Raw genomic sequence first — 14,148 nt, 5'->3', positions numbered from 1 at the left:
CAACATCTGGACTAGTTGTAGACAAGTTTGGAAGCAACTGGTATCATTTTTTATAATATTTTGGCAAATTGAACGAAATGAATCAAATGACTCAAAAAAAAGATTCATCTATCTCACTGAACGAGACTCAAAGGTCCGAGTCAGTAAAATGATCCGAACTTCCCATCACTAGTTTACACAGCGCAAAAAGCACGTGCTTGAAGGCGCGTGACACTTTCTGGTGACGTGGAGCTGATCCACGAATCACAGCACATTATGTTAGCCGACCAATCAGAGCCTCTTGAGGGCGGGCCTTTCAGAGGAACTAGGAAATATGACAGTCGCTTTCATGTTAGCCGAGTAGCTGTTGTTTCATGTCTGGGGGTGTTGCTCTTTTGTTCTCTCCTCCCCTTTCTGTTTTTATTTGCGGTCTGCTGTTCTTCTGAAATCTAGGTATTCCGATTGGTTGGAGTTCTCCCGAGTGGACCAATCAGAAGAAGATGGGGGTTATTTAAGCACTCCTCCAGTGATGACTCAAGCCAGATTAGAGGGGGATCCTTGTTGTTGCTGTGCTTGTTTGTGAGACATTTGTGCCTATCTTGTTCTCTGCTTCGTTTTAAAGTTTTTTTGTGAGTTGTACATCTGTTCAGAACGTCTCATCCTAAACTTGCTTAATGTACTAAAAGGGAAGTGAAAGTGAAGTATGTCACATTTTTACACACACGTAGTTAATTCTCTGTTAATCCACTAGGTTAGAAGCGGGTGCAATTCTGTGTATGTTTGTTCCAGTGAGTGCAGTTTAGTAAAGGGCATGTGACGTCGAAGATGTTTTGTTTCCTATTTACATATTTCTCTTTAGTTATTTAGAGGTGGGGGGAGGTATTAGTTAGCGGGTGTTTAATTTGTTATTTTCTTTGATTTGGCACCGCTTATTTTCCTTCCCTCTATCAGGTTTGTTTGTTTACTTTATTGTACACATTTGTTAATACATTTTTGGTGATTTAAATATTTTCCTTTATCTTTATTTTAATAAAACGAACCACTTTTTTTGCCACATTGTTGTCTGTGTCGATTCATAGCAGATAATGTCTCAGGGGAATACTTAAAAGATTGGGTTGTCATAATTATGTTAAGCCCTTATCATCCTCCGAGCCACACGGGGCGTAACAGCTGTATATAATCAAAGAAAGACATATTAAAAAATAACATGATTTTCTACAAATAAAGCATAAGCACACATTGATTTGCATCTTAAACAAAACCAAGCCTTAAAAAATACATTCTGGACCACCCCAAGAACACGCTCAACAGCGCTCAAATGTTAGCAGGAAATCTCAGTACTGAATGGTAATGAACTTAGGGGTGGGCGGTACACCGGTGTCATAGTCATCACCGGTGTGACATTGCGCCACGACATGGATTTTCTAATACCGTCAATACCGTAATAAATCAATTATGTGCCTTGAATGGCTGCATTTACATCAATAATAGCTAATTCTAAATAATAAGGCATTCAATTTTCTTCAAACGTTCAGTTGTGGTCTGAATACATGTCCTTATACTACAGGGCTCGAAATTGCAACCATTTTGGTCGCATGAGCGCCCGAAATTTAATCTATGCGCCCTCATAATATATTTGTGCGACTGAATATATTGGTTGTAGTGCAATCTGATTTGAGTTTCTCTAAAAACTTGCTGAATCGCTCTACCCTGCTGCTGTATTGGTTCATATTAGCTGTCAGTCACTCAACGCTTCCCGCTGTCAGATAACAGGGAGCTTTTGTTACTGCAGGAAATGCAAACGGCTGAAGAGTGAAAAGTGCACAGGTTTGCAAACCTCACCTAAAGTTATAATAATAATAATTATAATAATGGCGCAGATGGCAGCGATCATAACATGAGGTAAATGTTGATCCGCCAGCTGAGATCAATCGAGTGTTTTCAGAGAAGGTGCCCGAATCTCGATGCGTTGCATTCACCGCGTGTTCAGCGCAAATGTCCGCTAAATATAAAATCTAACACTGTACACATCATCGTCAAAGAAACTCACCTTTACTAAGTTTACACTGAAACTACGGCTCATAACAAAGAGCGGAATTGCGCCGGTGGTCATCGCGAGAATCCTGCTCTGTCTGCTCATAAATTGGTGCGGCTGACTCGCCTGCTTTATTCCACCAACACAGAGAAATGAAGATCAGCTCATAACGAGACTGAGCATTTACAATGACCCAAACCAAAACTTTTAAAGAGTGATAGAAGTGAGACTTTCTTTTGTCCGTTCTTCCTTGAGATGTATATTATTTTGCTATTAAAAGTAATACCATGATATTATACCGTCACCGTTCAAAAGATAAAAAATACCGTGATATTAATTTTAGGTCATATCGCCCACCCCTAATTGAACTACAATATTATGACAACACTAATTTGTATTGAAAACACTTATGATACAGTTTCAAGCGCAAATACTGCATTAAACCCATCTGAACGGCCTCTGTGTGGCTGTATATGATGACCTCCAGCTGACCTCAGTTCAGTGACTGACGTTCTGTCGCATTTGAGCTTTTTCCAGAAGCTCCGAACAACAACAGGAGGATAATAACAGCACAGAATGATGAAGAGACAAGCAAAAGAGCTTTGTGAAGGCATTCATTCATTCTCTTCCTCTAAAACCTCATGTGAGGAGCCAACGGGGAGATCCTTTCAGAAAGATCTCCCACATCATGTTTTCTGACAGCTACAGGTGATGAAACGGATCTGCGGCTTAGGACTGATTTCAGATCTGTCCTTCTGCGTCATTCAGAGTGAAGCTGACAGTGAATTAAGGCAGTTTTACAAATGACATCATTGCTCCCAAACTGCATTAGCGTCTGTGAGTGTCAGCAAAAAGTTTGACCTTGCCTAGCTAACACACACACACACAGCATGCTGAAAATCAACTATAAAAAAAAAAATGACTAGAGACATAACACCAGCTGTCTTATTTCAGCATAATGGAGAGAATCTACTAGTTTAGTTTTTATAAGAGTTTAAATTTATACATATTTAAAGGTCCCATTAAATTAAAGTGTTTTAGATGTTGGTTTCAGTATTGTTAGTTTTTAAGATATCTATAAGCTAGTGTGTTACAAAACAGTGACAAAATTCACGTGTAGAACCTATAAAACTGATATACACACATGTGAAGCTTGTAGTTTGTAACTTCTGCCTAAAGGGAGCAACGATTTTATTCACTTCACCTCATACTTCAGTTTCTCATCAAATCATAACCAATCAAATGCGCTCTAGTTTCTGACATGCCCCGCCCCCATCAAGACGCTTCTCATTTGCTTTTCATTTGATGCACTTGAGCTTAACCACTCAAAACGCTACTGGCCTTTTTTTAATAAGGGGAGGAGCTACACTATGTCCCACCCTCCCTTTGTGTTTCGGTTCAGATTACGTCAAAAATCTAATAAAAAAGTTCATTTCAAAGCACTTCACAGGAGCATTAAACATTTTATGTGTATATTTTGCATTTGTACAAGTTTTAGTATGATTTTTTTGTGTTGTTCTGGTCATTAATGCACAGTAAAGTGTTGACATCAGAATACAACTATTCATAATTCTGATGTTGATATATAATGTTTAAGACTAGGCATGGGACGATAACCATGTTCAAGGTATACCACAGTTTGGAAAAGTCAAGGTTTTAAAACTGCCAACATTTTCTGTAACACCGTTCCTAAAGTATGTGTAAGATTTTTTTTTTTTTTACATTCATATTTATTTACTTTTACATTTTTTTTGTTTTTTTAGGACAACAGTATCTCCAGCAGAAAAAATATCCAAAGATGGCATTTTAAATTGTAAAGAAATCTGTGTTGTTTAAAACAAATGAAGACAGCTGAAGTCTATGATTCATTGCAATTATTTAGCCTGACATGTTTACTGCTCCAAAATATTATAAATCTTTCAAAAAATTAAATATATTGTTTTCAAAGGGGAAAAAAGTTTTTGTTTTTTACCCGGATATTTAACATAGACATAGAGCAGTGAGCACAATACCGTGATATTTTCATCCAAGGTTTTCATACCATCCGAATCTTATACCGGCCCATGCAATCTGTCATTGACAACATTATTAGACCATTTTTTTTCTACTGGTAAAATCAGACATTTGTCATTATCAGATTCCCTTTTGCATTATATTCAATATTATATAGGCTAGAGTAGTTCTACTGACACTGTAAACATTTATTTTCATGCACAACACTTTGTGTTCGCTATGAAAGAAAAACTCCTAGAGGAAACACTGTGTGTATGTATATATATATACAATATATTACAACAAAATATTTTGCGATAAATAATATTATTGTCATTTTAAGACCATTTATGCCACTCATTGTAATATACAACAAAATATTTTGCGAAAAATGACAATAATATAATTTATTGCAAAATATTTTGTTGTAATATATTGTACAACAAAATATTGATATTGTGACAGGCCTGAGCATTACACCACTTTTATATTTATATTTATTTATATAAAAAAATATATATATATATATATATTTATACACACACACACACACACACACACAATATATTACAACAAAATATTTTGCGATAAATGATATATTTGTCATTTTAAGACCATTTTATGCCACTCATTATATAATGCCAGAACGCCAATATAATATCATCACAATATAAGTACACTTTTCCAACGAACACATCATGTTTTATTCTTAAGAATATTTCATTAAATTACAGTCATTTTAACAGTTTAATAATCAGGCATAGGAATCAGAATGTGAAAGAGCATATCCTAAATAAATAATAACAAATGTTAACAATAAAGTGCAAGGTAAAGAGTAACAGAGGCTGTGATATCTGCTACCACATCAGCTGTCAGACACCCACATGAAAACATACAATAGTAATTTATAGTAAATACTATAGTGTTTTTTACCATACTGACACTGACAGCACCAATGGAGAGAGAGATGTTGCGCAATCAGCTAAAGTTTTGCTAGAATTGGTTTTTATAAATGGGCGATACATATTACATTACCAAAAATGATTGAGGTCATGTCCATGTGTTGTGTGATAAGCTGATATACTGATTATTGTTACAGGCCTAGCAACGCTTGCCTTATCCTCTGATAAGAAGTTCTTCTGATTGCTCTACTGCTGTGGAACTGACAGTAATGAGCGCCACAAAAAACTCATGTGTGAGGACTGGAGCTGCAGAAGACTTGAGTCCCGCATGTCCATTAAATGCCTTTAGATAGTAAAGAAATGGAAATATAACACTCTGTCTCATCTGGTGTGCATGGGAGTTCTTTCTCTATGGACCCTTTTCACAAGACTGTTATGATGCTTTTAACGGTCATCAGCATCTTAAATCTTTGGAAGTTTTTAATATTTAGATTTTTTTTAAACATTTGTATATTTATATGTATTTATACATTATATCATCTTTGCATCAAATTACAGAAATATAATTACTGCTTGTGCGAGGTGTTTGTGAAGCAGTGTCTGTGGGCAGGACAGTAATTTGACATTGTTTTCTCTTCTGGCTGCCGTTATCAGTCTTACACTACAGGCAGGGGCTTAACAGCTATTTTAAAAGTGGGGGGACAGCTGTATGGTCACCCAAAAGTGATTAATGATTTATTAGCAATAAAGTTTATTTAATAATCTTTTAACCAAAATTCTAAAATAATTACAAAATATTAATAATAACAAAAATAAACAGAACCACACACATTTAAATTAAGCATTACTCTGTGTGAAAATATTTTTAAATACTACAATGCAATTGCAAGTTGATACTCCACATATAACGTGAGATGGACATCGCCATGTGTACTTGCGGCCGATGCGACATTCATAAAAGCAGAACACGCAGGATTCAACACGTAAATTCACCAATTACTCCAAATACATGCAAGTAAGTGGTTGGTGAACTTAGAGAGGAGTAGATTCATCTTTATAGTTACTTTCAGTATGTGTATCTGATATGATTAAAACACATCCGCAAATTATATTTGAATGGATTGTTAGACTTCCTTGTGTGTTTTACAAACGCTAAAGTTCTTGTTTTACTAGTACTTGTGTATTTACATGTCTAAATCATAAATTAAGCAATAGGCCGTAAAAAGGCTGCATAATTGTGATAATATAACATGTCTTTCTCAGCAGAGTTAAGTTGGTCTTGTTTTTGGAAAAAAAAAACGAAAAAAAGAAGCACTTTTACGACGGTCCCTTACTGAGAGTTTAGCTCAGCGCGAGCTCTCTCTGGCTAAACGCATATTGCGACTGCTCAAGCAGAGCTCGTATCGAGCGAAAAAAGAAAGACAGCTGTGAAACATAACCAGCTTTGTCTTTTTGTAGGGAATACAGTTAAGATCTTTTTAGGGTTAGAGGTATTTTAGTTAATGCCGTCTGTCACTGAATGTGTCAGGAATACCGAAAACAAAACCAACTTAACCCCGCTGTCTTTCTCTGGCTCAGCACCAGACAAGACACCAGCACCAGGGACTTTACGGTTCTCACTTCGAAACGGAACAAAAGTAGGATTCTGTAACGTTAGTGATTTACCGTGATTTACCCAGCTGTAGCTGTTGCTCCCTTCCGCATCATCCCTGTCTTTGACTGCAAAGTGAATGAATGAAGCTCGTGGCAGACGCTCAAGAGATTCGCGCTGTGATTGGCTGAGGGATCATTCACTCAAATCAAGTAACAAATCAGAGAACACTTGCGGCCGCTAGGTCAAATAAAACGCGTGGGCCAGTCGGGGGACAGAATAACCTGTTTCCAAAAAGTGAGGGGGACGTGTCCCCCCCGTCCCCCCCGCTTGCTACGCCCCTGACTACAGGGCTCGACAATAAGGAATGCCCAATGGCCCGGGGCCAGCGTGCGAGACGCTCGGTACAGTATAGAGGATGGTTACTGGCCTGGTTATTTAAGTTGGCTACGACTGTTTGTCAACTGCGTGCAAATATAGGGTCTCACCCAGACGTTTGTTTTGGAACCTGTCTTGTTTGCCCAGTAAGCGTGGTTTGTCTGGCATATTTTTTATTAATAATTTAGCATTCCCAATTCACCTGTACCGCATGTCTTTGGACTGTGGGGGAAACCGGAGCACCCGGAGGAAACCCACGCGAACGCAGGAAGAACATGCAAACTCCACACAGAAACGCCAACTGACCCAGCCGAGGCTCGAACCAGCGACCTTCTTGCTGTGAGGTAAATATTGTTTATTTTGTTAAAGTAATTGTATTAAAAAACTTTGCATGTTTTTAGCCTCTTTTACAATAATTCTACAAACCTCTATTTCAAGACACATTCAATGATCTTAATCTTAATAATTTTACATTACAATAAAATAATACCTTCCCCCCTCTCTCTGCTCCCAATGCTTTCCTGTCTGTCCTCCACTATCCTCTCCCAATATAAGGTGAAAAAACCTAAAAATAATTATACAAAATAATAATAATAACTCATAAGTAAGGCCAGACAGAATCTGCAGACGTTTTTGCTATTTCTGCACAGAATTTTGTAAACAATCTGTGGATTTATGTGGAATTTAGAAGTATCATAACTAAAAACGTATTATATAAAAACAAATAATAATAAAACCTTTTAACTTTTATTTAATGTTTACAATGCAAAAAAAATGGTCAACAAAGCAAGTCTCTCATATAATATATCAACTAAAAGACAGAATATATTACTCTACAAACTGTGTTGTAAATGAATCATATGAGCATTTTCAAATTTGTTAATAATATCACTGAAATTAATTTAACAAAATAAATAAATCTAAATTTACACAAGTAAATACACAGACTCAACGATGGGTTAGAAATCTGCACACACAGATTCCGTGTTCTCATAAGATAACACCTAATTCATAAGATCTCATTAAATTCAGTATTTAGTTTCACGTTCATTAAAATCTGGTTAATTGAATAAATATGCCCTGATGGATGAAACACCAAATGCACACAAACACAACATCTCAACTGCTTATTCAGTCAGTAAAACGAACCATGTGATATCATATCAACCAGTCAATAGATGTTTAAATATTGTAAATTAAATTATCAAGAATAATTTAAAAAACAGCCCCAAGTAGACAATGGTCGGTATAAGATTATTACAGTATGATAACCTTGGACAAATATATCACAGTATTGTGATTACTGGTCTATAAAATACAACTTTTTCCACTGTGAAAATTTTTATTTTTCCACCCGAGAAATAGTTATAGAAATAGTAAATATACTAATATACTAATAGAAATAGTAAATATATATTTAGTTTATATTATATTTAATATAGAAATATTTTTTCCACATAGAACACTGTGTGTGTGTGTGTGTGTGTGTGTGTGTGTGTGTGTGTGTGTGTGTGTGTATGTGTATATATATATATATATATATATATATATATATATATATATATATATATATATATATATATATATATATATGTATGTATGTATGTATGTATGTATGTATATATATATATATATATATATATATATATATATATATATATACACATACACACTTTTTTCAATAACATGTCAGGCTAAATAATTAAATAAATCACTGTTGACTTCTGCTGTCTTCATTAAATTCAAAAACACTTCTTCTGGAGATAATTTTCTGCTAATAAACTTAATTAAATAGTCTTAACAAACAAACAAACAAACAAACAAAAGACTTACATATATTGTAGGAACGGTATAACAGAAAATCTTTGCGGTTTTAAAACCCTGACTTTTCCAAACCCCGGTAAACCTTGAAACCGGTTATCGTCCCATGCCTAGCCCCAAGCAGTACTTAATCTCATAAAAACTACATATGATCAATAATAAAAATAAATAAACATAGAAAAACTAAATATGCACAATAAATGGATAATTCACCCACCCCAAAAAAATTGTGTCACTTACTCACACTTTAATTTTTCTAAACCTTTATGAGTTTCATTCATTGAACACAAAAGCAGATATTTTGAAAAATGCCGGAAACCTGTAAGCATTGACTTCCATAGTATTTGTTTTTTGTGCTATGGAAATAAATGGTTAAAGAGTTTCAGCTTTCATAAAAAAAACTTTTTGTGTTCAGAGGAAAGAAACTCAAAGATTTGGAACAATTTCATGACAAATAAATAGGGAGTAAATTAAAATTTTGGAGTGAATTATTTCTTTAATAAAACCTATTATCAGGAAACGGTCCATCAATTTTCAACAACAATAGATTAAAAACCATCACAAACTCTAGAGACTTATCCTTTAGCACTTGGTCAATTCAATGATCAAGCCAATAATAGTAATAACAATATTGAATATAAGAATTAGTAAATTAAAACAATGCTAATGACTTTTTACCAGCAGTTCATCTATTAAAGACAAGCATACACAACATGGAAATCACTAAAACATAGATTATCAACATCTAACACAGTATGAATGTAAAATTAGGTTTATATTCGCACATTCATTAATTTTTGAACAGTGACAACTCCTGACACGGTCCTTATATTGTTTACCACGCTACTTTAAATATTCAGTCTGAAATCGCATGCTAGAATGACATTAAAACAACATTAGCAATATTTAATCGACTGTGAACAATGTACTTTAATAGTCACTTGCTGCTAATATGATTTAACTATTTAAAATTTGCAAACAACACTTTTCTAAAATTACATCAAGGAGAAACTCTAAACGTGCGAATAAAAAAACAAATTTACCTCAATTTAAAATTAAAAAAAAAAAGTGTACAACCAAACAATATTATCAAATACTATTAGCTGTATAACCCTAGCCCTAACCTTAACCCAAATGAGCCCATAACTAGCCTTCTGGTTTAATCAAGCAAACTGCATGGTCTACAGGTTAGACCACCCGAAACACAAGCCAGAAACATCTGACAGGCCTTATAACTAAAAATAATCAATGTTATGCCATTCACGATGATCATTATTATTATTTAGTAACGGTACCGAGGTGATGTCACAGCAGCCAGGCTTCAGCTTTGACAGCTCACACCCGCAGCAAAGCTCCGGAAAGCCCGTTAATCCGCGTCCGAGTCCGCCTAAATAAACTCTCACGTCTCCAATTAACTGTAATTTCATTAAATCCTCAATTTAATCCTGATTGTTGCTATTGGCAACCAGAAGCCTGTTAGCCATTAGCACAGCTAGCACAGAGAAGCGTTTGATTAAAACGCGCCATCACATTCGTTCACACAGATTTAAGGCCTTCCGGAGAGGCTCGATAAAACCACGGGAACTTACCGGGAGCCGAGGGCTGATTTCTTCCGAGCACCGGTGACAGAAGAACCGGCAGGGCCGCGGGGTAGCTTCCGCCATCTTCACTGCACGGACCGACTGAAAGCGAGAACGAGGCGAAGTATGGAAGCCGGGACGGAGCAAAAAAACGAGTGCGCTGAGATGTGAGCGAGTGCGCACAACGGAACGCGTTTGGGAAAATACACAAAACTGGCTACACAATGAATGTATTTACATATCAAATGTATTCACATAGTTAAAATTCCCTACTATTTTCTTCTTCAGTTTACATTTTAATTACTTTCAATCATCTTTGTTTACTTGTTTTGACATTGATAACGTTTGATTTTTTCAGTATTCTAATAACATTATGTATTTACCAGCATTTCTATTTATATTCATTGAATATTGTTAACAAATTGTAACATTACTGCACAATATCAGCGAAAATTATTTTATAGCGACAGCTAGTGGACATAAAGGGCGTCGATCAGTTTATTTTCATCTGCAGTATTGTTTTCATTTAAAGTTATTGTTTGACATTAAAGTCAGTTAAAGGATTCCAAATAATTGATGATTTCAACAACAAACTGTTCTAATATAATGTTTGATGTAGTTTTATTTTATCTAATCGGAAACTGAGCTCTGTTATGAATGTTATGAATATTTGTAATGCCATTATGATCCTGCAGATGACGCTAAAGTATAAACAATCACTCAGAAACACTATTCAGATTATTCATTCATTTTCCTTCGTCTTAGTCCTTTTATTTATCAGGGTCCGTCACAGTGGAATGAACCGCCAACTTATCCAGCATATGTTTTACGCAGTGGATGCCCTTCCAGCTGCAACCCAGTACTAAGAAACACCCATATACTTTCACATTCACACTCACTCATACACTACGGCCAATTTAGTTCACCAATTCACCTATAGCGCATGTGTTTGGACTGTGGGGGAAACCGGAGCACCCGGAGGAAACCCACGCCAACACGGGGAGAACATGCAAACTCCACACTGAAATGCCAACTGGCTCAGCCGGGGCTCGAACCAGCGACCTTCTTGCTGTGAGGCGACAGTGTTATATATAATTATGACTAAATTAATATTAAATGTGAATACTTTATTAATATATTAACATTATATATTATTATTTTAAATTCATACATTAATATACTACGCATAATTTAGATTTTAACTAAATTAAAATTTCTAAATGATGAACTTACATTTGTAGTGTGTATAAAATGGCTAAAATGAGTTTATGAAAGCTGTCAATATCAATAATAATAACTCAAATACACAACAAAAGATAAATGAATATATACAAATAAAGGAATAAATATAAATGAATAGCTATAAGTGATACGGTGGTTCAGTGGTTAGCACTATCACCTCACAGCAAGAAGGTCACTGGTTTGAATCCCGGCTGGGTCAGTTGGCATTTCTGTTTGGAGTTTGCATGTTCTCCCCGTGTTGGTGTGGGTTTCCTCTAGGAGCTCCGGTTTGCCCCACAAGTCCAAACACATGCGCTATAGGTGAATTGAATAAGCTAGTGTATGCAAGTGAGAATGTCAGAGTGTATGGGTGTTTCCCAATACTGGGTTGCAGCTGGAAGGGCATCCACTGAGTAAAACACATGCTGGAATAGTTGGCGGTTCATTCCACTGTGGAAGCTGAAGGAAAATGAATGAATGGCTATAATTGTCTCAATAATACCAAAATAAACATTTCCCTTCAGTCTGACACACTCATGACGACAGGAGCAGAAATAAAGGCAAGAAAAGCAAAAGTGTGTTAAAATCAAATAAACACTGAGGTCACTGCAGAAGCATGCAAGCACACACACACACATACACTCACACACTCTCGCTCTAACTCACACAGCACAAAACACTCCTTCTCTCTCTAACTCGTTCACACACACACTCTTTACTGCTCATCCACTCTCTCACAAACTCTCACACACACAGACACACACTATCTTATACAAAAACACACTTTCACACACACACTCTCATGCATAAACATTCACTCACCGGCCACTTTATTAGGTACACCTTAATAGTACCAGATTGGACCCGCTTTTGCCTTCAGAACTACCTTCGTGGTAGAGATTCAACAAGGTACTGGAAATGTTCCTCAGAGATTTTGCTCCATATTGACATGATAGCATCACGCAGTTGCTACAGATTTGTCAGCTGCACATCCATGATGCGAATCTCCCGTTCCACAACATCCCAAAGGTGCTCTATTGGATTGACACTTGGTGACTGTGGAGGCCATTTGAGTACAGTGAACTCATTGTCATGTTCAAGAAACCAGTCTGAGATGATTCACGCTTTATGACATGGAGCGTTATCCTGCTGGAAGTAGCCATCAGAAGATGGAGACACTGTGGTCATAAAGGGATGGACATGGTCAGCAACAATACTCAGGTAGGCTGTGGTGTTTACATGATGCTCAATTGGTACTAATGTGCCCAAAGTGTGCCAAGAAAATATCCCCCACACCATTACACCAGCAGCCTGAACCGTTGATACAAGGCAGGATGGATCCATGCTTTCATGTTGTTGACGCCAAATTCTGACCCGACCATCTGGATGTCTCAGCAGAAATGGAGACTCATCTGACCAGGCAACGTTTCTCCAATCTTCTATTGTCCAGTTTTGGTGAGCCTGTGTGAATTGTAGCCTCAGTTTCCTGTTCTCAGCTGACAGGAGTGGCACCCGGTGTGGTCTTCTGCTGCTGTAGCCCATCCTCCTCAAGGTTGGACCTGTTGTGTGTTCAGAGATGCTCCTCTGCAGACCTCGGTTGTAACGAGTGCTTATTTGAGTTACTGTTGCCTTTCTAGCTGGAACCAGTCTGGCCATTCTCCTCTGACCTCTGGCATCAACAAGGCATTTGCGCCCACAGAACTGCCGCTCACTGGATATTTTCTCCTTTTCAGACCATTCTCTGTAAACCCTAGAGATGGTTGTGCGTGAAAATCACGCTCTCTCTCTCTCACACACACACACCGCCACACTCCCACACACACACCTGTCAGCTGTGCAGTGAATGCGGTCTGACTGATGTTGAGCACATCTGCTTCCCATTAGGACTTTAGACCAACTTGCCATCAGAGTTATTCAGAGACGAGAGTTCACCGCGTTTACACCACCAGAGACAGCAGCAGATACCCTGAACAACCTTCATCTCTACTTCAGCAAATGTAGTCAAGGATGAGTTAGCTCTCACAGCAAGAAGGTCGCTGGTTTGAGTTTTTATATTCCAGCCAAACCAAAAGATATAAGATTATATATTATTAAGATTATATGGATTATTAAGAAGACATACTTCACTACCTGACAAAAGTCTTGTCGTGGATCCCAGTTGTAGGAGCAACAAATAATAACTTGACTTGTAGTTGATTATTTGGAAAAGTGGCAGAAGGAAGATTTTTCCCATGAATCATCTGTTGAGCTGCATCCCAATCATCACACATACTGCAGAAGACCTACTGGAACCCACATGAACCCAAGATTCTCACAGAAATCAGTCAAGTTTGGTGAAGAAAAAAATCATGGTTTGGGGTTACATTCAGTATGGAGCGTGTGAGAGATCTGCAGAGTGGACGGCAACATCAACAGCCTGAGGTATCAAGACATTTGTGCTGCCCATTATATTACAAACCACAGGAGAGGGCGAATTCTTCAGCAGGATAGCGCTCCTTCTCATACTTCAGCCTCCACATCAAAGCTCCTGAAAGCAAAGTAGATCAAGGTGCTCCAGGATTGGCCAGCCCAGTCACAAGACATGAACATTATTGAGCATGTCTGGGGTAAGATGAAGGAGGAGGCATTGAAGATGAATCCAAAGAATCT

General features: G+C 37.0%; 1 protein-coding gene across 1 annotated transcript in view; it reads right to left on the bottom strand.

Moving 5' to 3' along the window:
- The window catches only part of rnf126 (ring finger protein 126), a 28,880-nt gene extending 18,504 nt beyond the window's left edge, over positions 1–10,376 (bottom strand). The window contains exon 1 of the mRNA XM_056445834.1: positions 10,288–10,376. Coding sequence (XP_056301809.1) covers positions 10,288–10,362 — 75 coding nt within the window. The 5' untranslated portion in view covers positions 10,363–10,376. The remainder of the gene's footprint in view (positions 1–10,287) is intronic.
- Between the last annotated feature and the right edge of the window lie 3,772 nt (positions 10,377–14,148).

The sequence above is a fragment of the Danio aesculapii genome, chromosome 2 (assembly GCF_903798145.1).
Source record: "Danio aesculapii chromosome 2, fDanAes4.1, whole genome shotgun sequence".
Taxonomy (NCBI): Eukaryota; Metazoa; Chordata; class Actinopteri; order Cypriniformes; family Danionidae; genus Danio; species Danio aesculapii.
Note: the sequence above shows the minus strand (reverse complement) of the source record. Positions and strands in the feature narration are given on the sequence as shown.